This window comes from Poecile atricapillus, chromosome 1, assembly GCF_030490865.1.
Source record: "Poecile atricapillus isolate bPoeAtr1 chromosome 1, bPoeAtr1.hap1, whole genome shotgun sequence".
NCBI classification, from domain to species: domain Eukaryota; kingdom Metazoa; phylum Chordata; class Aves; order Passeriformes; family Paridae; genus Poecile; species Poecile atricapillus.
Genome location: NC_081249.1, coordinates 144,910,174 through 144,936,021, shown reverse-complemented (window position 1 = coordinate 144,936,021; position 25,848 = coordinate 144,910,174). Strand labels below are relative to the sequence as shown.

At 39.5% G+C, this 25,848-nt stretch overlaps 1 protein-coding gene across 3 annotated transcripts; it reads left to right on the top strand.

The window, feature by feature from the left end:
- Window positions 1–463: 463 nt before the first annotated feature.
- VPS39 (VPS39 subunit of HOPS complex) lies at window positions 464–23,569 on the top strand. Of its 3 annotated transcripts, XR_009279005.1 has the most exons (26): window positions 465–699; window positions 2,451–2,516; window positions 3,722–3,786; window positions 4,518–4,560; window positions 5,525–5,619; window positions 6,821–6,919; window positions 7,602–7,694; window positions 9,143–9,326; window positions 9,839–9,959; window positions 10,339–10,459; window positions 11,225–11,354; window positions 12,520–12,662; window positions 13,515–13,658; window positions 14,252–14,393; window positions 14,654–14,740; window positions 15,514–15,587; window positions 16,154–16,252; window positions 16,506–16,623; window positions 17,136–17,264; window positions 17,734–17,836; window positions 18,745–18,790; window positions 19,131–19,280; window positions 19,424–19,558; window positions 20,105–20,196; window positions 21,443–22,111; window positions 22,246–23,569. XR_009279005.1 is itself a non-coding variant. In XM_058851988.1 (25 exons), exons 1-25 carry the CDS (start codon window positions 627–629, stop codon window positions 21,516–21,518), a joined length of 2,628 nt encoding a protein of 875 aa, XP_058707971.1. In that variant the 5' UTR covers window positions 465–626; the 3' UTR covers window positions 21,519–23,569. The 3 variants fall into 3 exon arrangements, 1 of the variants encoding a protein (XP_058707971.1); XR_009279006.1 differs by lacking the exons at window positions 21,443–22,111; window positions 22,246–23,569 and adding an exon at window positions 19,792–20,007 and having other exon boundaries at window positions 464–699; XM_058851988.1 differs by having other exon boundaries at window positions 21,443–23,569.
- The last annotated feature ends 2,279 nt before the right edge of the window (window positions 23,570–25,848 follow it).

Here is a 25,848-nt window from a genome sequence, read left to right as displayed (position 1 = left end):
TCAGAAAGTATACATTTGCTTGCAAGATGCGGCTCGCTGTTCTCATCTGGTTGTCGCAGGTTATGCAGATCAATTTTGGCGTTGCATCCCGGGTGCCTTTCCTACTTTCTCTGGTTTATGGTAGCCAATGGCAACCGGACACCTCCTGTAGCGACGTTTTGGGAAGACGAGTGTTTCCTACAACCTGTCCCCTTTTCGGGCTGTATGAAGATGCTCCAGGGTTATGTCAAGGTCCCCTCGGTGCCGTGCCGACCCACCTTTCCCATTCGCTGCCGAACCCCGGGCCGAGCTGTTTGATGCTGGCGCGGAGCCCCGTTTGTGGGGGTGCGACAGGGCGCCGTTCCTGGTGGAACGCGCCCGGACAGTGCCAGAGCCTTTGGGAAGTCCGCGGGGAGGTGCCGGGACAAACGGGGCGGTGTCGGGACCAGCGGGGCGGTGCCGGGACCAGCGGGCGGAGCCGCGGTGCAGAAGCGGGGCCGGGCGGGCGCTGCCGGAAGGGGCGGGAGCCGTGGGCGCGGGGGCGCTTCCGTCGGGGCCGTTCCCGTCGGGGCCGTTCCCCCGCCCCGCCGGTGCCGCCTCTGCCTGGGCCGTGCGCTGCGGCAGCCGGGGCCGGAGGAGCCGCCACCATGCACGACGCCTTCGAGCATGTGCCGATCCTGGAGAAGCTGCCGCTGCAGATCGACTGCCTGGCGGCCTGGGGTGAGCCGGACGGGCCGCATCGCAGCCTGAGCTGCTCCGCCACACCGGGCGGTGTTCGTGCGGCAGCCGCGCCCTGCCCTGCCCTGCCCTGCCCTGCCCTGCCCTGCCCTGCCTTGCGGCGGGCTGGGGGCGGCAGTGCTGTCCGGCCCCAGCCCGCGGCACCCTGAGCGGCCGCGGCCCTGCTGCCCCTGGGCCGGGTGTGCCGGGCTCGGGAGCCTCTCCCCGTGGCCCGGGAGCCTCTCCCCGTGGCCCGTGGCCCAGCGATGCCGAGCTCCGCTCTGGGGGCGCGGGCCCCGCTGTCCTGCCCTTCCCCGCCCTGGCCTGACCGCAGCCCGGCTGTGCGGAGGCTGTCAGGGCTCCCGGGGCTGCCGACTTTCTTGCTCAAAAAGCATTCCTTAATGTTTTGACTTAAACTTAATTTGGAGGGCCGGTGGTGTGTTGAAGTCTTAAATTTCCAATATGTTTGCACGTGTTAGTGATATGTAATTGTGGGTTGTATTTTTGGGTATACTTGAGAGTCAAGATTTTGGTCAGGTGACTGCACCAGCTGTCCTAATGATTAGGCTTGATAAGGCTTTTCAAAGCTGTGAGCAGGTGCTGTCAGATGTACTACCGTCATGTAAAACCGGCAATCCACAAAGCTCCACGCACTGTGGAATTGTGACCCCGATTAATTGTTTTAACAAATTGTTTTAAGAATTATATCCTGAATGGTAATGCTCCATGGATTGTTTATGATGGAGTTATGTACTGGAGAGGATGTGAAGGTAGTTTATTCCTGCATTGCAGCTTTTATCTTTTTCCATCTTTGAAAGCATTTATTTTGCTGGCCTAGGAAAAAAAGCCTAAACATACAGACTTACAGCAGTATACTTTTTATAAGAAGGATGTGTCTGCAATGTTTCTACCAAGTAGTAGGAGAAAGGTCTTGCAGGAAATAAGGTTTTATTGAAATGCAAATTTCATTGGTCATGGGGAATTATTAGATGTAGAAGGAAATATTCACATATGCTGCGTTCCTATATGATATTCAGTGAGGAAAAAAATTCAGTTGTATTTCATCAGCCTGTAAAGATTCCATGCTTTTTGTATTGTGTAGATGCTATAAAGAGGAAGAGTCTGAAACTATGCCATAGAGTTTGTATGTAAAGGCCCTCTTCTATAAATCTGGAATGATTCTTGGTTGTCCAGCCAATCAAAATGTCACCTAAGCAAAGCTGCCACTGTCCTTCCAAACACAGCTGACTATTTCAGAGAGACATTTTAAAAACCTGTCTTAAAAAAACTAACAATCAAACCCACATAAACTCCTTGTTTTTCTTTCTGACAGGACTTGCCATTATCTAGCACTGTTCCTCTCTGAGAGATAATAACGTCTGAAGAATAGTTTATTGCCTCTTTTGATTGCACACAAGATGCAATGGTTTGCTTCTTTACTTTTCTATGAACTAGTGGAATGTGATGGCCTGGCTTTTTTACTCTGTTTTACTGCCTGATCTTTGGTTATCCTCTCCTGAGAGTTAAAGCTACTTCTGTGCACTTCCACTGGAGAGATGATAGGAGACCTGTGTAGTCACTGTAGAAAGTCCTTTTTGGTCTTTGGAGCAAGCTTCCAAGTGTTCTGATAAATGTAACATAGCCCTATAATAGGCCCTGTGAAGAAAATTAACTCTACCTCAGCCAAAACCAGCACAGCTGTGAAGGGTTGTAATTGTTGAACTAAATAGATTCCTTTTCTTCTGTCTTTGTAGAGGAGTGGCTCCTTGTTGGTACCAAACAAGGGCATCTTCTGCTCTACAGGATCAAGAAGGATGTAGGTAAGTTGATTTTAAGAATGGCACAAAAAAGCTGATTGTTATTTTTATTTCCTGCACTTTTAGAGGCTGTAGTCATTTTAATACAAGTATGATTAATTGTTGATTTTTTCCTATATAAAGTCATGTATGTAGAGTATGTTTTATTTCAGGTTTCTCTGTGTTTAAATTTATAGTAAGTGACTAATTTTAATGAATACTGTGTACAAATATGTGTAAAAGCAGTGCAGTGTGTGAGTTGCCAGAGTTCTGATGTATGTCATCTTTTAATGGCTGGATTAGTGAGAGAGCAAATACATTCAGTGAGCCCATGAACATCATGGATGGGGAAGAGGGATAAATATTAACTAGTTTTGTCAGGTATTTACTCCTTCCCTGCCTCTTTGACAGTCCTAAGTGCTCATAGTCTATTCTAGGAATGCCATAAATAGAGCTGTTCTCTTTTTGGGTTAGTTAAAATCAATTTTCACTAAAGAAGTTTCTATTTCACAGTACCTGCTATTATGTAGAAACTGATGTTATTGAAACCAGTAATACTTGATAGCATGGCACAAGAAAGTAAACACAAAATGTAAGTTTCCAAGTTCATCCAGCTCTTGGGAAGATATTAATTTGAATTTAGCTTGAGTTTTGTGAAACTTGTAGGTTGTCTGTACAATGGGAAAATGCTAGTCTTGAGTTGCTAGTGTCTTATCTCACATGGTAAATTTCTCCCCCCTTTTTTGCATCAATGCCAGGAGAGGTTATGTCATCAGAAAGTGTCTGTAAGTCTTTCTCCCTAAAACTCCTTTTAAACCTTTTTGGTGTAGTGTTTATGCCTTGTTTATTTTGCAGTGATGTGCACCCTAGCAATTTAAGTTGGTGATATTTGATTAGCGTGTATAAAATCTTTATGGGTGTCTTTGTATCTCTGGGTTTCAAATTACTTAAATACAATGCTTGTAATGTAAAACTTGGGCAAGGCAGAAATGTAACTACTGTTGAGGCCCACAGCTGGGCACAAGAAGTGTAATTTACATTTTCAGCTGACCGTGTAGAAGATCCTCTGATGCATTTAGCTGTGATCTAAAAGTTAGCACAGATATATTAAAGTGTCATTCTTCCAGTGGCCAAGTTTACTTTCATAATTACTTGTAATTTACTTAGTGTAAGATATACACAGTCATGAGCAACCTCAGTTTACATGCCCTCTTCAATCTTCTTGACAGGTTGCAATAGGTTTGAAGTGACACTAGAGAAATCAAATAAGAACTTCTCAAAGAAGATTCAACAGGTAGGAAATACAATTTTCTTGACGTGGGGACAATTTTCAGCCAATAAATGAAATACCAAATCTGCAGTCTGTGCTGTGCTTAACAAAAAAATTTCCCAAAGTTAGAGATTTTCTTAGAGGTGTAACAGTCAGATGTTTTTGCCCACTCCTCCCATAACAGGAATAAGCTTGGTTTGATGATTGCTAAAGCAGAAACCAAAGAATTGGAACTTGCAGGTTTACTTTTGGCTTTTGTTAGCAGTAGATATTCTGTTGTTCTGACTGAGCATATTTGTAAAACTGATGGTAATACATCAACAGACTGTAATGTGTTATTTGACTCTCAGATGATATCCTAAAGGAATGGGAATGTAATTCCACTTGAAATGTAGAAGTACTTGCCAGTCTTGCTGCTTTTTTTTTTTTTTTTTGAGAATTTGTGCTCAGTGGTTATATTGATTCCAGGAAAAACACCTTAAAGATTATGGATCCTCTTTCAGGATGCTACAGTTAATGTATGCCAATGTTAGAGCTTTTTCTAGCAGCTTGGGTTGCAAGTGCTATGTGCCAGCTTGTGAAAAGTGAGTGTAATATTGTGTAATTGTGAAAAGTTCCTTTGCAATAGCTAAAGGAAGGTGGAAAACTGCCTTGCTGTTCTCATTATTTTGAGATTTTCTTAGAGTATCTATAATCAAGCCTTGTTTGGAGTTTTAGTTTATGAATGGAGTTGCTAACAGCATTCTCCCTTTCAGATTCATGTTGTTTCTCAATTTAAGATTTTGGTCAGTCTATTAGGTAAGTGAAGAAAATTGTTTTAAGATTTAATGAGCTCTTTTTGATGTCTGAATGTGGCATCCTTTCCCCACACCTGTATAGTAGTCTGGTTATTGAGAAATCATTGTGTAGAATTTAGCTTTGCATCTTGCAGAGGAAGCATTTAGCAGTATAGATTGAGAAAGAGCTTTGCCAGCTTGGAGAACAAGGCATTAATGCTGATTTGTGATCAGGATTGAAGAAGTACAGGCATGCTCTGAAGTGTCTGTGTAAAACATAATTGTTCTGTATTGGCATCTGTATATGCACCATATGCATGCATGTGGACTAAAACTTCGGACCAAATCTGCTTGATGTACCAAGCTTACTGGTGGTAGCAAACTCACTTTATATGCAGATGTGATCTTTTACTGCCTTGTGGCAGTTTTAAGTTTGCTTGGCTCTGGCTAATTTTCTTTTACTTATGATCTTCTAATGTTTTTTGCTTATGTTACTACTTCCTTCTTTATGATCTCCAAATCCTGGCTCTTCCAGCTCCAGCATGTGTAGATTTCTGCTGCTTGTGTCCTCATGCATACAAAAACTTGACCAGAATACCCTGCATCTTCACTGTTCACTTTCCACTAATTTCAGAAGCCAGTTCAAAATGGTCTTTGTTTATGCAATCTTCCATCTTGAACTTGCTCTGTTGTGGCCTGCTTGCTGTCCCTTCCACTTTGCCTTCCCCTGCTTGCTTAGCACTTGTTCTCAGTACCTTCCTATGGTTTTTACCAGTGCTGATGTTAGTCTTCTTTTCTGCATTTATTGTATTTGTATGTGCCTTAGCATTTTTTAGCTTTTGGGAAAACACTTCTTTTCCTTACTTGCAGTATTTAGTTTCACCAGTTCTTTTTATATAAACATAAAATACAGTAACTTGTTTGAATTAGCAATGATTCTACATGTATGAAATATTAAGTAATAATTGGAATTTTGTTTAAAATAGAAAATAACATTTACGTCCATGACCTGTTGACATTTCAACAAATCACCACAATTTCAAAGGCAAAAGGTGCATCTCTCTTCACTTGTGATCTCCAGGTAAGAGGAGGAATACAGCTGCACAGATGTCCTTACTGTTTGTAATAAGGATTCCTTTTTATGTTGCTGTATAGATTAGGTTTGTTATTTTGTGTTAGATGAAAATTTCTTGGGTGCTATTGCTTTTTAAAATTAGTACCTACTGCATTTGCTTAAGGCAACAGTTTTTAATTATTTTTTCTTACTCTGCTTCACAAGATATTTTCCTGTGCCTTTTGTAATTGTAGCTTTTGATATAGAACTTTTCATGCAAGACTTCAAAGCATTTTTGTCCTATACTAACTTTGACTGTTCTTTTTTGAATATAAAATATGAAAACCATTTTCTTTCCTTGCATTGCCAGTGTACTAGCTCACTGTGGTTTCCCTCTGTCACTGGGTTTTTTACATTTTTGTTTCTCTTTATTGACCCAAGAAGTCCTAAAGCAGTTGTGGTAGATTCAAGCCCTAAAATGGTTCTGTAAGGTGTAGCAGTTCTCTGTTCATATGCTCTGGTTTATTAGGTGTCTCGTTTGTATTCAAGTGAGTTTCTTAGCCTGCCCATGTCGTTCAGGCACCTTTTTCATAATCAGAAGAGATGGTTTACTGCTCCTCATAATTCTTTATCTTTTTGCCACATGGGAGCTTAATGTTAAATATTTTCTAGGAAGTACTTGGGGTTTTCTAGACATGAAAACTAAGGTCTTTCAAAGCACCTTTACGTCTGGACATTGCAGAGTGACTTGTTTGTGTGTCCAGGCACTTACCTTTCCCAGTATTTTTTGTCAAGAAACTTTTCCAACAGGTTAGAATATTAGATTATTAATGGTTTTATCTCTTAGTTTAACACATTCTTTGTGTTATTCCATTTCCTCACCTCTCCTATACTGCATAGAGTTTCAGCTATTTATCCTAGTTTCAGGGTTGGACTGAGCTTTCTACTTATCTTCTGTTTGTGTGTGTGTCTGTATGCCTTTGATGCTCTTATTTTTTTGGATTTCCTTGATGTCACAATCCCTGTCAAAGTTAATTTTTAAATATCCTGCCACATCCCTCCTTGCCCTCCCGTGCTTCCTTTTTTGTGGAATGCCCTTCTGGCGTGGATGAACAAAGCTGCTCTTCACTGGACAGCTTTGCTTTCTGCAGAGGCTTCTTTTGGTCTTGTCCTACCTTACTTGCCTCTCTGTAAGTGCCTGTGAGTTAGGGCCTGTCTGTTTTCACAGCAATCAGATACAGGGGAAGAGGTGCTGAGGATGTGTGTGGCAGTGCGTAAGAAGCTACAGCTTTATTTCTGGAAGGACAGAGAGTTCCATGAGCTGCAGGTGAGTTGTGTTCTTTCTGTAACCAGGATGTCTCAGCAGGGAGGGTGATTGCTCTTTACTGCTTGCCATGCAATCCCTGTTACTCAGAGGCACTGCTGACTTTCAAAACATTTATGGTTGGTTCTGCAGAGATTTAACAGTAAAACAGCAAACAGAAGTGAAATGTTTCAAATCAGTTAATGGCATTAATACAGTTTCATAAGTTAAAATTAAGGTAAGGGTTGCATCCTATATTTTAATGTTCTGGTTGTAGTACACTTTTAAGTACTTTGCTTTTAAGTCAGTGAAATGTATGAGCATCTATACCTTGCAAAAACATTATGGAAGTGGGTGCACTTCTGCACAAAGTTTTTTGAGCATATTATTAAGTCAGAAGATAGTTACTGACAAGTATAGAGAGCTGCAGTTGTGAATACTGCAGTGAGGAAAAATAACTAATTGAAATGGGTAGAGGCTTTTTCATGTACAATGCTCTACTGGAAAATTAGCAGCTAACTCAGAGCACACCTCTTTACTGTACATGAGTCTAGCCTTTTTGCTGCATACTGCTATTCCTTGAGCAATGGATGCTGGGCACAGGTGCTGGGTAATGTGGTGTCAACAAGAGTTTGTTACACTCCGTGTTGCCAGATTTGACTTCAGCTTTTCTTTCATAACAACCAGTTTAACCTGTTTTCTTCAGGGAGACTTCAGCGTACCTGATGTACCCAAATCTATGGCCTGGTGTGAAAACTCCATCTGTGTAGGCTTCAAGAGGGACTATTACCTGATACGGGTAAGACAGGGATGTGTAATAGTGTTTTAAGAGGATTTGGATAGCAGTAGACACTACAGAGGCTGCTCCTGTGCTCAGGAATTTAGCTAACAGGTTTATGAAAAGCAGCATCTGGTACTTCTGCTATTTGTGGTTTTGGAAAGGGCAGGCTAGGCCTGTCCTTTTAAACTGGTATTTTGTCAGGAAGTGATCTTCTGTTTGTTGCTGTTGAGACCAGTGTTTGCAGCTCTTGCAGAAAAAAGGAATTGGAGAAGATAGATTTTGTTTTAGCAATAGTCTGTGTAAACTCAGTTTGAATTTTATTTAATGTATTCAGAAATGAGATTATCTCTCAAAAAGACAAAGAGACCAAGAAAAACTCCTCTGGCATACAGTGAAGCTTAACTATTCTTTCATTTTCCATTCTCTAGCCGAACTGTAATAGTTTGTTTGAAAGTCTCTGTTAATTTAATATTACAGTTTCCACTTAGACTTCATTTACATCTATAGTTTAATTCTTTTTTCAGCCTTTACAATTGCTTTTGCAGATATTAGAGGAAAATAAGATGAAGATGACGTGCACCACACACATGGGTGGCAACACTGCTCTGTAGTCTGAAGGAAAACTGCACATGATTTTTATGGTCACTTGAAAGCGATGCTGCTCATAAAAAGAAGGGGTGCCTTTCTTCAGTGCTCTCCTAGGTGTTGATTCCTGCCATTCTAGTGATAGGAGTAGTTGTGCAGCTGCTGAAGCAACCAGGGTGGAGACCAGCTATGCATGTGTTTACTGTGGGTTGGCTCTGCTGCTTGGCCAACCCATCCTTGAATAGCTTCATTTCACTAAATAGGCAGGAAAAGCACACATGTTTTTATGGTGGTGTTTTCTGGTGGCTAGCTGTTGATTTATAAAATGCTTGAGGTGTAATGCAAGTTAAGCAGCAGGAAGTCGCTGGAGTTGAAGAAGAATTCTCTGTTTTGGTTCATATCAGCTCATGAAGCAGCAATTTTTTGTGTGATTTCAGTTCCCACTGTAGCATGTGGCCAAAATAATGAGTGGGTAGGGCAAGGGAAAATGGCTAGGCAGATTTCTAGGCTTTTAGATAGGCTGTTTTTTATGTGACAGTGCTCACTCATGGCAGACTAAAACATTGTTAAAAGTTTTAGCCTAAATGAAGTGTTTGGACACTTCAGCTGATTTTACTGCTCTACTACTATTCATTTTATAAACTGGTGTGAATGATGTGCTCAGCTACTATCATCATCTCAGACATAAAAGTAATATTTTTTTATTTCAGAATGATATATATGCAGAAATTTGTATTGATTCTCTTAAATTTGCACTTACCCTATTAGTGATTAGCCTGGGCTGCAAAATCCCTTTAGGGGTTTTTGCTCTAGTCTTATGCAAGATTATTTTGCAAACCACTTTTTTTTAAAATTTATTTTTATGTTCTTTATTATCCTAGGTGGATGGAAAAGGATCCATCAAAGAACTGTTTCCCACAGGGAAGCAGCTGGAACCATTGGTAGCTCCTGTAGCAGATGGAAAAGTTGCAGTTGGCCAAGATGATCTAACAGTTGTGCTTAATGAAGAAGGGGTCTGTACTCAGAAGTGTGCCTTGAACTGGACAGATATTCCTATAGCCATGGGTGAGAAGTAACAGCTTGTTTTTGCTTTTGTTTAAATTTACTTCTTTACTGTTGTGTATGTGATAAAATTATGTTTGCAGTATTTTGAAAACAGCTGGATATGGAATGTGACAGTTTCTATGGTGTTCTAAGTTGTACTCTTAAGTAAGGCTTCATATTTTTGCTTCTTAGCTTTCTTTGCTTGTGGTCTGTGGGCCTCTCTCCTTGTCAAATAGGTGTATTCAATATCTTTTATAAAGGGACAAGATTTGAAATGAAAGGTAGTATGTTAAAACACTGGTTCTGGGCACCTGGGTGCCTCAGAATTTCCTTATGGTGAGGGTTGAGCAAAAGGCTTGGTAGTAGTCTGTTAGCAAATTGCTGTCAGAGTCAGGCACTGAGTTTTGTTTTGAACATGAAAAAGGGGCACATTTCAAGGGGATGAAAAATTGAAGAGAAGTCTTAAATCACAGCTTGTTTCAAGGAGTGCTTGAGAACAATCAACTTAAATTTTTCACTTGTTTTATGAATAGAACACCAGCCTCCCTACATCATTGCTGTTCTGCCAAGGTACGTGGAGATCCGCACTTTTGAACCCCGGCTGCTGGTGCAGAGCATCGAGCTGCAGAGGCCACGCTTCATTACCTCTGGAGGGTATTCGTATAACACATTATCACTGTTGTCAGGCTAGCTGGCTGTATGTAGCACTCTGAAAAACTGGGAGAAGAGCGGCTTTTCCAGCTCTCACCTTAAGATGTAGCATTGAAGCAGTGCATTAGATTTTTTATGGAGATTGTGGAGCAGTAGATGTTGGAAAGGGTGGATGCCATACCTTGAGGAGGAAAGGATAGAGTTGAGGGTCTTAAAGAATTTGTGATGCTGAAGATAATCTTCCTTTGCTTTGCAATAATGCTCCAGTTGCTCTTGGGTTGATCCATGTTTGTATTATTGTATTTAGTTTCTTTTAAGATAGGGTATTGCTTCTTTCTCAGCACTTAAACTTAATAACTGACATTTTTTGTCTTGTTTACAGCACAAACATCATATATGTGGCAAGTAATCATTTTGTTTGGAGGCTCATTCCAGTGTCCATAGCCACACAGATCCAGCAGCTTCTGCAGGACAAACAGTTCGAGTTGGCTTTGCAGTTGGCAGTAAGTACTTACAAACTTGAGTTTGCAGTGGATGCAGTTGTGCAAAAGTACACAAAAGGATGTTTGCCGTCTGCTTAACTGTAGTGAGTCTGCTAATCGGTCAGCGAGCGTAACCCCCAGCTTTGCACAAACTGGTAAACTGTAGACTTTTTAAACTGAAGTTTTAGTTCTGTGCTGTCTTTATTCCATATTGTTGTGGTTTAGATTTTGAGAAATCATCTTTTATATGAAAGATTCTCTTCCTTAGCTGTTCAACTGGTTACCTTCTTTTAGATTTTGAAGTCAGTAGGACTTCAAAGTCTTCAGACTGTTTGTGAATAGTGTCGTTTGGAGTTGAGTTTTGTTTTGTCACGTGACCATTTTTTGGGTAATATTACTCCTGAAACAATAATTTATTAGAGATACTGATGCAGCATCTTTAATTATACTGTTCATACTGTGTTAGGATGTTTTGGTTTTTGGAAACCCCCCCTTAATTAATTGCATTTTGAATTGCTGACTTGAAAACAAAAATTTGAAAAGGCAAGTGAAGAGACATTTGCTGTGACGGAGCAGGTATACAGGTAACCAGAGGTACCTTTCAGACCTTCCAGGTTACCTCAGAGACACAATAAGCATAGACAGGCACCATCAGTGCTCACTTTGAGAGATTTTCTTTCCTCTTCCTACTGTCTCCACAGGATAATGCTCCTGTTAATTCTCTAGGGTGTTTCTCATATATGAGGCCGGAGAGTTTTTAATGTTTGTTAATTTGTATGTATGCAGGAAATGAAAGATGATTCAGATAGTGAGAAGCGACAACAAATTCACCACATAAAGAACCTCTTTGCCTTCAACCTTTTCTGCCAGAAGCGTTTTGATGAATCCATGCAAGTTTTTGCCAAGCTTGGTACAGGTAAATGCTTGGGTTGGCATTAAATCACTTAAGTTAGGAGGAATGAAATCAAGCTCACTGGCTATTTTATGGGTTTTTGTTTGTTTGTTTTCTGTTTTGTGTTAGTTTAAAACAGTGCTATCTTGTGCAGATCAGTCCCCTGTGAACAGCAAATAGCCTGGGTAGCTATTCAGTTATTTTTTTGGTGGACCTGGTAATTAATAAATAATAATAATAATATTAAATTACACAATTAAGTACAATTAAATATTTAATTAATTACACTTAATAAATCAAGTTAAATCAGGAGTTTGACCTTTTTATAGAATATATTGTATTCTAGGGTATTTTAAAAGCATGCACAGCATGTACACAAACCCTTTGAAGCTGAATGTTTCAGCAGCTCATAAAAGTCTACTTGTAGCTTGGAATAAAAAGTAAGGAACATCTGTAGATTTGCAAGATCATTGGACCCTTAACCCTTGGTTTAGCCAAGATGCTGAAATCAGGAAACTTTCCTGTGCTTTTGGAAAAAAGCTCTGATGCTGTTCCTCTGAGTCATACTAGGGCTATTGGAAGAATACTTGAAGACTGAACTGTACTGTAGAATAGTGCTTAAGACTGAGATTATTTTTACTGGTGGCAGAATTCTCATGTGCATTTAAACCTAGAACTTATTTTCATGACACTTAAATATTTTTTACTTTGAACACCTACAGTGAAAGACAAGGACTGAGAACTCAAAGTATTTTGAGCTTGAATTACAGGATAGTAGTTTTAAATTTGCTTAAACTCTGTGAAAACAGGTGTGTTAGTTACAGATGGTACTATTTAGTTCTTGTTTCAAAAGCACAGTAAATCTCTTAAACACTGCTTTTTCCTAGAAATCCTGTCTTACTGTCAGAGTTGTTAATGCTAGGATTCTGCAAGAAGATTGTCATAATGGCTTGTCCTCCAAGTGTGCCAAGTGCAGAGGTTGGAAGTTCCTGTGCCTGGACTTTGAAACACGTTTTACTCTTGCTCCTTTTGCATTGATATAGCTTCTTTTCTGTAATGAGCAAATTTTGTTTAGGCTTTAGAACCTTGTGGATGTACAAGTTGACTACAGACTGCTCTGTTAGATAAACTTGCTCTAAGTTAGCAAAATAATGTGAATGGTTACTAATACCAGTTATTTTTTGCATAGATCCCACTCATGTGATGGGTCTGTATCCGGACCTCCTGCCCACAGATTACAGGAAACAGCTGCAGTATCCCAACCCCCTCCCAGGGCTCTCTGGGGCAGAGCTGGAGAAGGCACATTTAGCTCTGATAGACTACCTAACTCAAGTGAGTGCTCCTCTACCTGGTTTCAGAGCAGGGTTATTCAGTTCTAGCATGCTTTGTTGGTTACCTTTGATGTGCAGGGAGCAGTACACTTCCAGCTCTGTCATGCTTAATGGGTGGTCTTCATGGCTGGAAAATATGGCAGCAGCTCCTGAATGAGCAGGGGAAGTGGAACACGTGAGATACCCCACAGATATGTGGAAAACATCACGTGTGACTGGACAAAATTTCCTTATGGATTGGATCTGAATATGAGTCCAGTATTTTATTTCTAGTATCCTTCTGAAGAGGATTTGAGCACTTCATTTTTTTGTTTTGCTCAATGATGATTATTAAGGGCACTCTGTCCAGGAGATAGATTGAGGGCCTGCATAAAAGGTGGAATGGGAAATAATGGACATTCTAAGTTCCTGCCCTCTTTATTTTGTTGTAACTAGAACCTGAACTGTTTGGTTGCCATCTTTATTAGAGTAAAAGGAGGATTGTGGCTGAAGGAGGATAGGTTTTATGCCTAGCTGTACAAAATCTAAATTGTTTTCCAAATGTTTTAAATATTTCCTGACTTCTCTAAAATGTCTCTTAAGGTTAACAGAATTTCCTTCTGACAGTTTTCTCAAGATTCTGGATATTTTGCATAACTATAAATGTACAAAATAAATATCTACACATATAAATATGGTTGTAAAGTTTGTGTTGAATAGTCAGTGACAATAAAATTGTTTGGGAAACAATTAATTTAAACAAGTTATTAAATAGGTTTAATTTAGTCTTTGTAGTTGGTGGGTTATAGACGCTGAAGTGAGTTGTAGAAATCCATGGCCTTTCCCTGTTAAAATGTTATTTGATGTCGTGCAGAAAAGGAGTCAGCTAGTGAAGAAGCTAAATGATTCTGATCATCAGTCCAGTACCTCACCCCTCATGGAAGGAACACCCACGATCAAATCCAAAAAGAAGCTGCTACAAATCATTGATACCACCCTGTTAAAGTGTTACCTGCATGTAAGTTTCTGTCTGACATAGAGGCTTTGCCACAGGAGCTCTGTTGGAATTTGAGACTGAAACATTTAAGATGGGAGGATAAGGAGCTACTTCAGAAATTCTCACACAACTGTCTGTCTTTAATATCAAAGTAATGTGTAAAATCTTAACTAGTTTCCTCACTGGTCAGGAAGCAGTTTCAAGGAGTAAGGCAGATGTGTCTGTTCCTGGTTGCTGTCTCTGTCAAAAGAAAGTGACTGTGGCTGTGTGTTTTGAAGGTCTAATGAATGCTTTTATTGCCTTATACTGTTAAAGGCAGGAAAGTACAATCTTGGCTGTTAAGATGTTTTTCAAAGCCTGACCCTTGCTATTGAAGGGGAGTAGCTTTGATTTGTTGTTTTCCTTCTGTCCTCAAAATTATGGAAATTAACATGGACCTTACTGTAAGATGTTGAACTATCTTAACTGTTCTTACGTTTCTTATGTTCTTATGTCTTTTCGTTTTTTAAGGTTGTTTCCTTCTTCCCCTGCCCCAACTTCCAGCTTGTGTTTTGTACTGTATACTTAGAAGGTGCACTTCCAGTGAAGTTTAAGCGCTGCTTTTTTGCTTGCAGACAAATGTAGCGCTGGTGGCACCACTGCTACGTCTGGAGAATAATCACTGCCATATTGAGGAGAGTGAGCATGTACTAAAGAAGGCACACAAATACAGTGAGCTGATAATACTGTATGAGAAAAAAGGTCTGCATGAGAAAGGTAAGTATGAGGTTGGGAGAGGAGAAGGAGTAGAAACATGTTCTTTGTGTTGTGTTTTGACTTCAGTGAGCAGGCAGTATTCTGAAGAGGCTGTTTAATCACTATCTTGTGATTAAATCTGTCTTTGTTCCTGTTACAGCTTGGTCTGTATGTTCAAAAAAAACTTTGTCTTCAGTAGCATGACAGGAAAAAATCAATTTTTTTGTGGTTCATGTTGGAACTAGCAGTTACAAAGGAATTTACTTCTTTTGTTTTGAAAGCATTACAGGTACTGGTGGATCAGTCAAAGAAAGCCAACTCACCTTTGAAGGGTCATGAGAGGACAGTGCAATATCTGCAGCATTTGGGTGAGTGTGAAGAAGAGCAGTATTTTTGTGAGGTTTTGATTCTTGTTTTGCTTAGTTGTTATTCTACTGTTTGGCAGCTTTCTGGAGTCTATCAAGCTGAAGGGGTATCCTTGTTACCTTGTTTGGCTTCTTGCATAATGCAACCTTCAAGTATTCGCTCAAAGGATTCAAGTTTTGTTGAAACTTAAATATCTTATTGGAAAACATTCCTTATTTCTGATTAAAATATCTACTGGGAGAAAATGGGCCATAGTAATTTGAATTTTCTTCCTTTCTTTTCTACATTTTGTTAAAAGCTGAGAAGCTGTTACCTGTCATGTAGTTTCTATACCAGTTACTTCAGTACTATGATGCCTTACTGCTCGTTATAAAGTATTTGACCATTTGCTGTAGAAGTCATTAGACTGACTGGAAATTAGGTTGGAAATGGACTGAAGGAAGTTACACAAGTGAAAAGTTCGCTGCCTCTCTACCCTAATAAAAATGAGTTGAAAGGGAAGACTTGGAATGTGATTAAGGCAACCAATCTTGGTTTTGGGCTGAATTCTTTACATTTGGTGATACTTAGTATTTGAGTTAATTTTTGTTTCTGTTTGAAATCATGTTTCCGAAGCAATGGAACTGCAGCTTTTGGAAGTTATTTGCTTGACTTGAGCAAAAACTGGATTCTTCATGTAAATTAAGCTTTGCTGGCTCTGAAAGTATCTGCTTGTGTTGTGAATAGATAGATATTTAGGATTTTAACATTGAGACTGCTGCTTTTTGTATTCCAGGCACAGAGAACTTGCACTTGGTATTTTCCTACTCTGTCTGGGTGCTAAGAGATTTTCCTGAAGATGGACTGAAGGTAAGTGTGGTTGAAAGAGGTACCTTGTTGACATCCTTACTGGAGTATATGGAATTGGGGTAACTCATTGTAAGAAGCTGATTAATGCTAAATCAAATTAAATACATAATTTGTGTTTTCTGTGTTCAATGCTGTGCTAATGTTAGCAGTAGATAAAGCAGGTCAATCTTTCACTTTTTCTTATGCTTTTTCTTGGAGCACCTTATAATAAATAGCTAGGAACCTTTGATACAGCATTTCATGTTATTCATGTCACACTTTTGCACAAGAGCCTAATTGAGTATTTAAATGTCAAATATTGACTTGCCTATGAAATTGACTCCCTGTATTCAGGAGATGTTGGACTATATGAGAGGAGATTGTTCACTAGGACTGAAGTTAGGATATTTGTCAATCTTTTCAGATGTGAAATAACTTCTCAGTTATTCAGTGCCTGAATAAGCTGCTCAGGTTTTTTTAATACTTCTTGTGCTTACTCTTTGGACACATGATGATATGCTGGGCTTCAGAGCCTCAGGGACTTAAAAAAAGAAAATCACCAATCTGAATAAAATTTCATTTAACAGATATTTACAGAAGACCTCCCTGAAGTGGAAGCTTTGCCACGAGACAAAGTGCTCAGTTTCTTGATTGAAAATTTTAAAAGCTTGACTATTCCTTACCTGGTAAGAACTCAATCTCTACTAGTGTATTTTACCTTCAGTACAAAATGTACCTGTAAGATTTTAGTTCTCTGGGAGTTGGAGCCTGATGCTGTCTCACACAGTGCTAGCTGTGCCATAAGTTGTGCAAAGAAAACAATTAAAATACACAAAATCCCAAAGTCAAACTTGGTGAAGGCAAGCATAAAATTGTTGCTTGTAGAGAACTGCTTCCCAGAGGAAGTGTCTACAGCTGAGCCTTAACATGTATTTACAGGAACACATCATTCATGTCTGGGAAGAAACCGGTGCGGACTTTCACAACTGTCTGATCCAGCTGTACTGTGAGAAAGTGCAGGGCTTAATGAAAGAGTATCTCAGTTCTTTCCCTGCAGGTACGTTTAGCCTTTTCTGGTGGGAGGACCGGGGGTGTGGGACAGCACAGAGGAGCCTTCATTTTCCATATTGTTGTAAGCCTTCCCTGTTGACATCCAGCATAAGATACCTAAGTGATGGAGGGAACTGGAAAACAGAAGCTGTGGGTTTGTAGGGTAGTCCAGTTTATTCCCTCTCGAGATCTTAAGGGATCAAGCAACACTTTGTTCATAATTAAGTGGAATGGCACCTTCTGCTCCCTGACTTCTTCATGTTAAGGGTAGGGAAGGGTTTTGAATAACTTTAATATTGCTTTAAGCAATAAATAAATAATATTAAAGCCACTTGATGTCTTTTTAGGAGTTGAAGTTATTTTGGCAGGCACATGGAAGTCCCAGCCCATATAACAGCACCAGACCATGTGAACAACACCATTTAGTTCCTCTTCATAATGATTTATTTATCTTCTTCTGTGTACTAGTGTAGTGAAATAGTTGTGATAATTTAGCTTATGTTGTTTTATTTCATATAGATAGAGCTCCGGTGCCTGCTGGGGAGGAAGGAGGAGACTTGGGGGATTACCGGAAAAAGCTGCTGCTTTTTTTGGAGAAGTCTAGCTGGTATGAACCTAGTCGACTTATTAGTGACTTCCCTTTTGATGGTGAGTTCTGTTTCCATAGGTTAATTAAACCCTATCTTATTTCATTGTGCAGCAAAACTTCTTCACTTATCACAGAATCATGGTAACTAGAAATAGAGAAGATGACTCTATCTCTAGTTGCAGGCTGCTAGTTTGTATATGAACTCTGCTTTTGTTGGCACAGTTGGGTTTACCAGGCTCTGCAGGTCTCCTGTAACTGTTGCCCTATAACTTTGTGGCATCTCCCAGCTATTTAGCCTAACTTTTTGATGAGCCTGAGTTACTCAGTAGATCTGAAGGTGGTTGTTTCTTAAGGTTACTTATGAATTCACAAAAAGTTTCTGAGATGGCTGTGAAATGTAGGCTTACAGTGTCAGTGTGACTTAAACTGTACCTGGAACACAGATTAGTAATTCCTTCTGCAAGTCTGGTCACTAATTTTGTCATTTCTCTGTGTAGCTATTGATTTAATCCTTCATGCTATCACTAGGTCTCCTAGAAGAACGTGCTCTGCTCTTGGGTCGTATGGGGAAGCATGAGCAAGCTCTGTTTATTTATGTTCATATTTTGAAGGACACCAACATGGCTGAAAAGTAAGGATTTCTTTATTTTATATTTTTGCATTTTTGCAAGACTTATTTTGCTGACTGCTGTATGGATAGGATGGGTAATGAAACGTTGCTATATGTGGAGCATGAACACTAAGTCTTCAGGATCTTCTGGGTTTTCATATTTTATTGATCTTAAAGCTGTTCTGGGTGTGTGTTTATTACAGATACTGCTGCTGTCCCTTGAGGTTTGCCTTTTCATTCTCTTCTGTCATTGTGCTTTAGAACAATACGAACATCATCAATGAGTTACTACTTTCCACCTGTCCTTAGTTCGATCTTGAGTGTTGTTTTGCTTTCTTTCTCTTTGGAGAGATTTTCACTAGCCCACATTAAAAATAATCCTCTTTGGTAAAGAGACAGCATTTTTCTATGTGTTTTGTGCCAGGGAGCCTCCTGAGTGAATCAGAAGTACTCAGGTAAATTGCTCATGTGAAAATAGAATTACCCAACAGTGGCGGTTATATCTGAACACTGGGGCCTGTTCAACATGGTTGCTTTTAAAGCTATTTTCAGCAAATGCTTTTTAGAGGGCATTCAGCCATGGTATGCAGTATACACTAATGAACAGCTTATTTTTCAGATACACTAATTAGATATATCTACACATAGGTTTTTATGCTGTGATATGTTGATTGGAGATACCTCTTTACCCCCGTTTTCCTATACAGCTGAATTAAATTTGGCTTCTGCGTTAAGGCTTTTTAAGTTGATTGCAAGTGGGAGACGTGCACAAAACTTTGTTTCTCTCAGCACTGTGATGCAAAGTAAATCACCTAACTTGGATGACTTCAGTAGTCAGAGCATTTAAATGTTAATTTCTGTAAACTGATTCTTTGGGTTCTATGACTGTTTCTGTATTTGATATGATTCTTCTCTGTTGATTCTTCTAGCTACTGCCATAAACATTATGACAGAAACAAAGATGGCAACAAAGATGTAAGTAGCTTCTTGTTCAGTAAGAAAGTAGAAGGCTATTCATACCGTGTTCGAGACTTGAAAGTTCTTGCAGTGTATAAACTTTTTCAGGGTTTGTGTAGTGTACAGGAGCCTATGTATAATCTCTTGGAATTTAGGAATTACTTGATAATTATGGGGGTTTTTTTGTTGGTCATGTTACTCTACCATTGGGTTTGAGCCTATATTAAGAGCTGTTTAAATGAGCAGTTTGGAATTTTGGATGGCATAGGTGCAACTTAGTGCCATTGCTGGGTTTTACCAGCACTGTCAGCTATGGATATGTGCAGCAGTTTTAGAACTTCCCTTTTATGTGCTACAGGTGTATCTGTCCCTGCTCCGCATGTATCTCTCCCCACCCAGTGTTCATTGCCTGGGACCGATCAAGATGGAGGTGCTGGAGCCTCAAGCCAATCTGCAGGCTGCTCTGCAGGTTTTGGAGCTGCACCACAGCAAACTGGATACTACTAAGGTAAGTCGGACCTGTAAGTACTCAGTTTGTGCTGTTAGCAGGAGATTACAGAAGGTACTGGAGTAGGCAGGTGAATGGATTGTGTCAATTTCTATTCTGTTTTGGTCTCTATTCCTTTTTAACTTTTTCTACCTTTGTTCCAGGCAATTAACCTGCTCCCAGCAAATACGCAGATAAGTGAGATTCGCATCTTCTTAGAGAAAGTACTTGAAGAAAACGCTCAGAAGAAAAGATTTAATCAAGTGCTCAAGAATCTTCTCCATGCAGAGTTTCTGAGGGTAAGCATCCACCACCTGTTATTTATTGGAATAATGTTTTGAAATACATTCAGTATTGAAATTTACTGTTTCTTATAGGGGGTGGGTGTCCTCTAGATGGTGCTGTAATGTACCTGAAATTAAATGGGAATCATGTAGCTTGAACATCATTTTTGCTGGAGATGGTGTGTACATTCATTTTAGTTTGGATGAGGTGTTTGTCTTTGCTCACTGTGCTGTGGTGTGCACTGCAGAATCATTTCAGGCAGCTTGGACTGGATTTCTTTCAAATGAAGTGAACCAGAGGAAGCAGTTCAGTTGTTCACCTTAACACCCCTTTAGTGGTTGAATGCCTTAGGCTGTGGACCAAGGTGAATGTAAAACCCTGCAATTCATAGAGTGTGGGCTTTGGGTTTTCAATACCACCTGCTCCGCTCCACAGACCTGCTTCTTCTGTGCTCCACATTTTGGTAATGTAGATAAAGCCACTGGCAGTTAAACGTTGTGATGGTTTGCAGTTTCATCAGACTGCTTTTTGAGCAGCTTGCGTTTTTTATCTTTCTTTAGGTCCAGGAGGAGCGGATCTTGCATCAGCAAGTAAAGTGCATTATTACAGAGGAGAAGGTGTGCACTGTTTGTAAAAAGAAGATAGGTAACAGGTGAGAGAGCTGGGTAAACTGAATCAAATATTCATCTGGTACACTTAAACTAAGAATGCTGGAAAACTGAATGTATACAGCCAGAGAGAACAGCAGTATGAGGGAGCCATTTGAAGAGTGGTTGAATTACAAATTACATTCATTAGCTGGATGGTTAGGAATACTTTAAAGCTATGGTCAGTGAATTTGCTGAAAGAGTTTAATCCTTCTTTCAACAAAGGAGTATAAAACCCCTTCAGAAACTCCCAGGAGTTCTTACTTCAGAACTCTAGAAGGCATAAGATCGGTCCTCATACTGAATTTTGAAAACTTTGTAAGAACACTGCCTTTCTAAGAACCTTCTTCTTAATTAGAATTGAGGAGGATGATAAAAAGAATTTTAAGCTAAGATACATATGTCATTTTCTATATCTGATGGCTTTATGGCTCTCTGACTGATGTATGTTTTGTAGCCTACATGTAATAGGATGTCTAAAAGTAGAACTAGTTTGCTTGATGAGATGAGCTCAGTTAGTAAGAACATGGTGCTGATAACACCAGGGCTGTGGGTTTGATCACTGTACTGGCCATTTACTTAAGTGTTGGACTCTTATCCTTGTGGGTCCCTTCCAACTCAGAATATTCTGTGGATCTGTGAACTTTTCTTCTACCATTCCTGGTAGCTAATTTTGTGTTAATTTAGAATACAAATTTATTTGCACTTCGTTTTTTTTTTTTTGTCTTACAATCACAGGGAAATGCTACATGACTTAGTCATTATTTTCTTCTTGATGGGAGGTCTTCTGAGATATCAGTAGCATTAACAATGACAGGGAAATGTTCTTTTCCCAAAACATTTTAATAAACATCAGTCTAAATATTGATACGCGTTTTTTGCTCTTAACATGAAGCATGTAACATCAGAATTGCATATGCAATATTGTTTTGGTTGTCTAGAATTTTTCTAGTGCTGGTAAGTTCAGCAAGATTTTTGAAGGGCAAGCATGTCCTTAACTTGTTCCCAGTGACTTCCAAGTAAAGTGTGCCTACAGAAATTAAGATAGATTTTTAAAAATATCTAAATAAACCTCTTACAAAATCCACAGAATATTTTGTCTGTTTTCTCTTTAATATGTTCAGGCTATCCCTTAAAAAAGTGTCAGTATATCGCCTATTTCTCTTTGATTCTGCCCAACTTGGATGCTCTTGTTTGAATATGAAAAACTGTCTTAAAACAGCTGATGTTTGTGTTTTGCTCTCTTTACAGTGCATTTGCTCGATACCCTAATGCAATAGTCGTGCATTATTTCTGCTCCAAAGAAGTCAATACACTGGACACCTGACCTTGTCATGGTCAATAATCTCAACATTCATATGAAATTCAGTACTGATGACTAAAGAAGTTCATGTGTCTGAGATTTTTAAGGCTTGTTGCTACATTCTCGTACACTGGGTGGAAATTATTCATATCTATGGACTGACTGTACCTACCCAGCAATATTGATATACTAGAAAATGACTTTAACCATGTTGTTACAGTGCTGGCAACCACACTGAACCTCTCAGTCCTCAGATGAAGAATCAAAACTGATTTTTGTAGTGAGTTTTGTAATACACTCCAGCCTTGCAAATGAACTGTTAGACAACTGTTGGACATTCACCACAAATCAAGTGTTACAATAAAACATACTTTCTTAGGGTGGAAATGTTGTGATTTGGCCTTGTATGCAAGTATTTATTCAAAAAAAGAAAATTCCCTCAAAGTCTTTGCAGCCGTATCAGCGTTGCATGGAGATCACCAGGTGTTTGTCATAGAGGAGGCTTCTGTGTCTGTCTAGACATAGCAAGTGTAACTTTTATCTCAGCAACAGAAATGGTTTAAGTGCTGGCCAAAGGACTCTCTATTGATAATTCAGTGTTTTTGCCTGACCTTCTGGTAAGTTGTTTTACAGAAGATGGACGAATGTTAGATACCACTAAGAAGCGCTTTATTTCCCTTTTTGTTTTAGTTTGACAGCTATAAACGGAATTAACTTGTGTATTGTTTGCACTGACTGTGTTCCCTCTTAGCACAAGTGGAAGCTCAGAGACTATTTGAGGAAGCTCACATCTGCACTCAAAGGAAATAGCAGCCCTGTAAAGCAGTTTCTGGAAGGAGTGAACACTTGTTACTGCTTGAACTTCTGGACTATGCTAGAGACTTTTCTACATAAATTCCTTAGTCTCTGGTTCACTTTCCAACATTGAAGTAAAGTCCAAACTGTTTCAACATCCGTGTATTTTAAATGCTCTAGAACTGCATTCTACTCAGGCTGGTACTGTTCTTTAATTACTCTTGGGCCAAAAGTCTTAACACAAGAACTGAATTGTACCGTACTCACTCTAGGCTGTAAATATTTTGTCTAACTTATTTTTTTCAGAAACATTAATTAGTAGCAGATTTGTATATGAGGGATAAAATGTTTGTTGCAGAAAGGATCTGTGGAGTAGGATTGAAAAGGCAGGAGTAGCAAATAACTCAAAAGAGTGCCTGTTTGACTTCCCATATCCTGGTCTAGCAATACTTAAAAATAAGTCATTATTAGCATGACATGTAACTAGCAGATACATCTTAAAGAACAAGCTGATGAATAAATCTTGCCTGCCTGAAGTGTAGCTGAACCTGAGTTAACATTATAGGTTTACTTCAATCATGTGAGTGTTCTTTAGGAACAGATCTGCTGTAGGCTGACAAGAGTCCTAATTCACTTTCATTGCCAGTGTTAATAGTTTCTCTTGATAACTGTTTTTTCCTTGCTATTATGTGTTTGTATTTATTGCTCATGCATTCTTCTGGATTTCTCAGTCCAGTGTTTTGCTTGGATGTCTTGGGCAGTACTGCTACTGAAGTCTTTTTGCAGAAGCTGGATAGAAGGGATCTGTGGTGTTAATGTTTTTAAACTTGTATTTCTTCTGTTTGAAGAAGAGAGCCTAAAAATACTTACACTAGATTTGCACATTCTGTATAGATCTTTATATACTAGTTCAGGTACAGAGGGAAGATGGTTTGGGAGAGTTGTGTTTACAGGTCATAGAGAATGAAGAGAGGGTGTTTAAAAAGACCCTTCATTCTTTGTATACAGATATAACAATGCTAATCTGATTTTTACTTATGTTTAGTACTGCTAGTATGATTTTAATTTACCTTCATTGTCTGTTACCAGGATCTTCATTGTGCTCTTACTTACAAGACTAAAGTTGTGCCTCTGTTCATCTCCCTGTATACCTTTTACAGAGACGTGATTTGTGCTGTACTTTTTTTTTTTTTTGTTGGTTCATAGAATGTGCTTTGGGTTTACTAACCATACAGCAGGTTTATCTAAAGCAATAGGTTGTAATAAATATTGTGAACCAGTGTGTGTTTCAGTCATTGTGCAGTTAAGCTTCTCTGGGCTGATGTAGATTTTATTTTTCATTTGTGTAACAGACCTCATTTTCTCATGGAAGTCAGACCCAATGCAGTATCTCAGTATCCTCTTGCTTTAGTATGTGTAAATCAAGTGTGGCCATGTCATCACTTCTCAATGTAGGTTTTTAAATCTTCAAGTTTATACATGCTTGTGAATGTCCTCAAAATCCTACTAAAACCACTTTTGTATTACCTCTTTGAATAATGTTTTTGCAAGTCTTACACCATTATACTATTAAATATGTACTTACTAGAGAACACTAAAATTACTGACAATTTTTTTTTTTTTTGAGTGGTGATATGCTATTTTGTGCTGGGGAGGGATATTGAGCTCTGTGTGGCCAAATTGGGAAATGTTTAGATTCACAGGTTTGCACTTCCCATAGAGTATTCTGGTGTTGGAAGTAGAATATAGATCCTCATTTTTCCCGTTCTATAGCTATGGGAAACACTAGTGCAGAGGAAGTCCTCTGTCTCCGTGTTCACAGAATCACAGAATGGGTCAGTGGGTCATTCAGTGCAAGCTCCCTGCTCAAGCAGGGACACCTCCAGCAGGTCACCCCCAGGCTGTGCTGGTGCCTGGGTTATTCCTCCCCAGTGCAGGACCCTGCATTTGTCTTTGCTGGATTTCAGACAGTTCTTCCCATCTCTCCAGCCTGTTGAGGTCCCTCTGAAGGGCTGCACAGCCCTCTGGGGCATCAGCCACTCCTCCCAGCTTTGTGTCATCAGTGAACTTGCTGAGGAGGCGTCTGCTCCTTCATCCAAGGCACTGATGAATAAATTGAACTAATGTTGGTACTTCTGGAGAAAACAAAAAAATTCCCAACAAATCCTATCCTTGATTGCATCCTTTCAAATTTTCGTCTTTTCTAGTTATATACGTCATCTCAGCTTTCCTCTTAGTGCTGCTAATGGGACCAAAAGGGGTTCCTTGTGATATCTACACAAATTTTAAATAACATATAATATAGTTTGTGATTATGTCATTTAATGCTTTCTCACCAAAAAAACCCAAACTGGAATGCAGATCTACATCTACCTTTACTCCTGTGGACATGCTAATCCAAGAAGAAGTAAAATTAGCAGGTGGGAGGGTTTCTTTGCCTCATCTTTTGATGCCATTGTGCTTACTTGTTTTCTTAGTCTGCTGGGAAATAACCAAGTAGTTTCTCTTTGGATATTAAGTTTGCTGACAACAGTGTTTATAGATGTCTAAAACCACACACAGACACTGCTAATGGGTGATCTGTTGTTGACTATGAAACAATTCTTAAGCATATGTTCTAAAGAAGCTTTCAGTTTTTCTTGAGAGATTCAAGAGAAATTCTGTAAACATGAGATCCCTAAGCTGAGTGAGATTTCATTGGAAGAGGAGAGAGAGTGTCAGAAGGCAGGTAAGCAAAATTTATGTGAAATTGGGCACTCAAGACAAAATAGAGGGTTTATACGCTGCCTGTAATAAACTAGAGTAAGTGTGATTTCTCCATGGTACTACTGTACTGTGAGGCCACCTCGATTTTCCTGCAATTTACAGTCAAACTGTATTAGATTAAATGTAAAAAACCCCACACTTATGGTTCTACTATCTTTTTGAAGGTAAATAAAATATGATAGTCATAGAATGGTTTGGGTGGAAAGGAAGCCTAAAGGTATTCTAGAGTCAACCCCTCAGGGCCCCAACGTGGCATTGTACACTTCTAGAGATGAGGCATCCACAACTTCTCTGGGCAATCTGTTCCAGTGCCTCACCATCTTCCAAGTAAAGAGTTTTTTTCCTAATATCCAATCTAAGTCTACCCTCTTTAAAACCATTTCCCCTTGTCCTATCACTATCTGGTAGTGTAAAAAGTCACTCTCCCTCTTTAAGAGCCCACTTTAAATGCTGGAAGGTTGCTATGAGGTCTCCTTGGAGCCTTTTCCAGTCTGAGCAGCCTCAGCTTTCTCAGCCTTTCTTCACAGGGGTGGTGCTGCAGTCCTTCACTGTCAGTGCAGTGGTGAGTAGAAAAGCAAAGAAATAGCTTTTTCAGCCGACTGTCTGCTGTACCATTTAGTAGGACACGAGGGCTTTACAGCTGTTGCTGGCTGTTTCACAGTGGCATTATGTTTGCTTTTTTGCCTGTGTTTTGACTCTTGGTTCTGTGAATTCACCACTTAGTGCTGACTTGTTTGTGTTTGAAATGTCAGTGCTTATGCTTTTATTAATTTTCTTAAATTCTAGTCTGGTG

Excerpts from the sequence above, each read along its gene's own strand:
- VPS39 (XM_058851988.1), top strand. The coding sequence starts at position 627 with ATGCACGACGCCTTCGAGCATGTGCCGATCCTGGAGAAGCTGCCGCTG. Across the intron at positions 12,663-13,514 it reads TGATAGACTACCTAACTCAA|AAAAGGAGTCAGCTAGTGAA; the intron begins GTGAGTGCTCCT and ends GATGTCGTGCAG. Across the intron at positions 15,588-16,153 it reads TTCCTGAAGATGGACTGAAG|ATATTTACAGAAGACCTCCC; the intron begins GTAAGTGTGGTT and ends TTCATTTAACAG.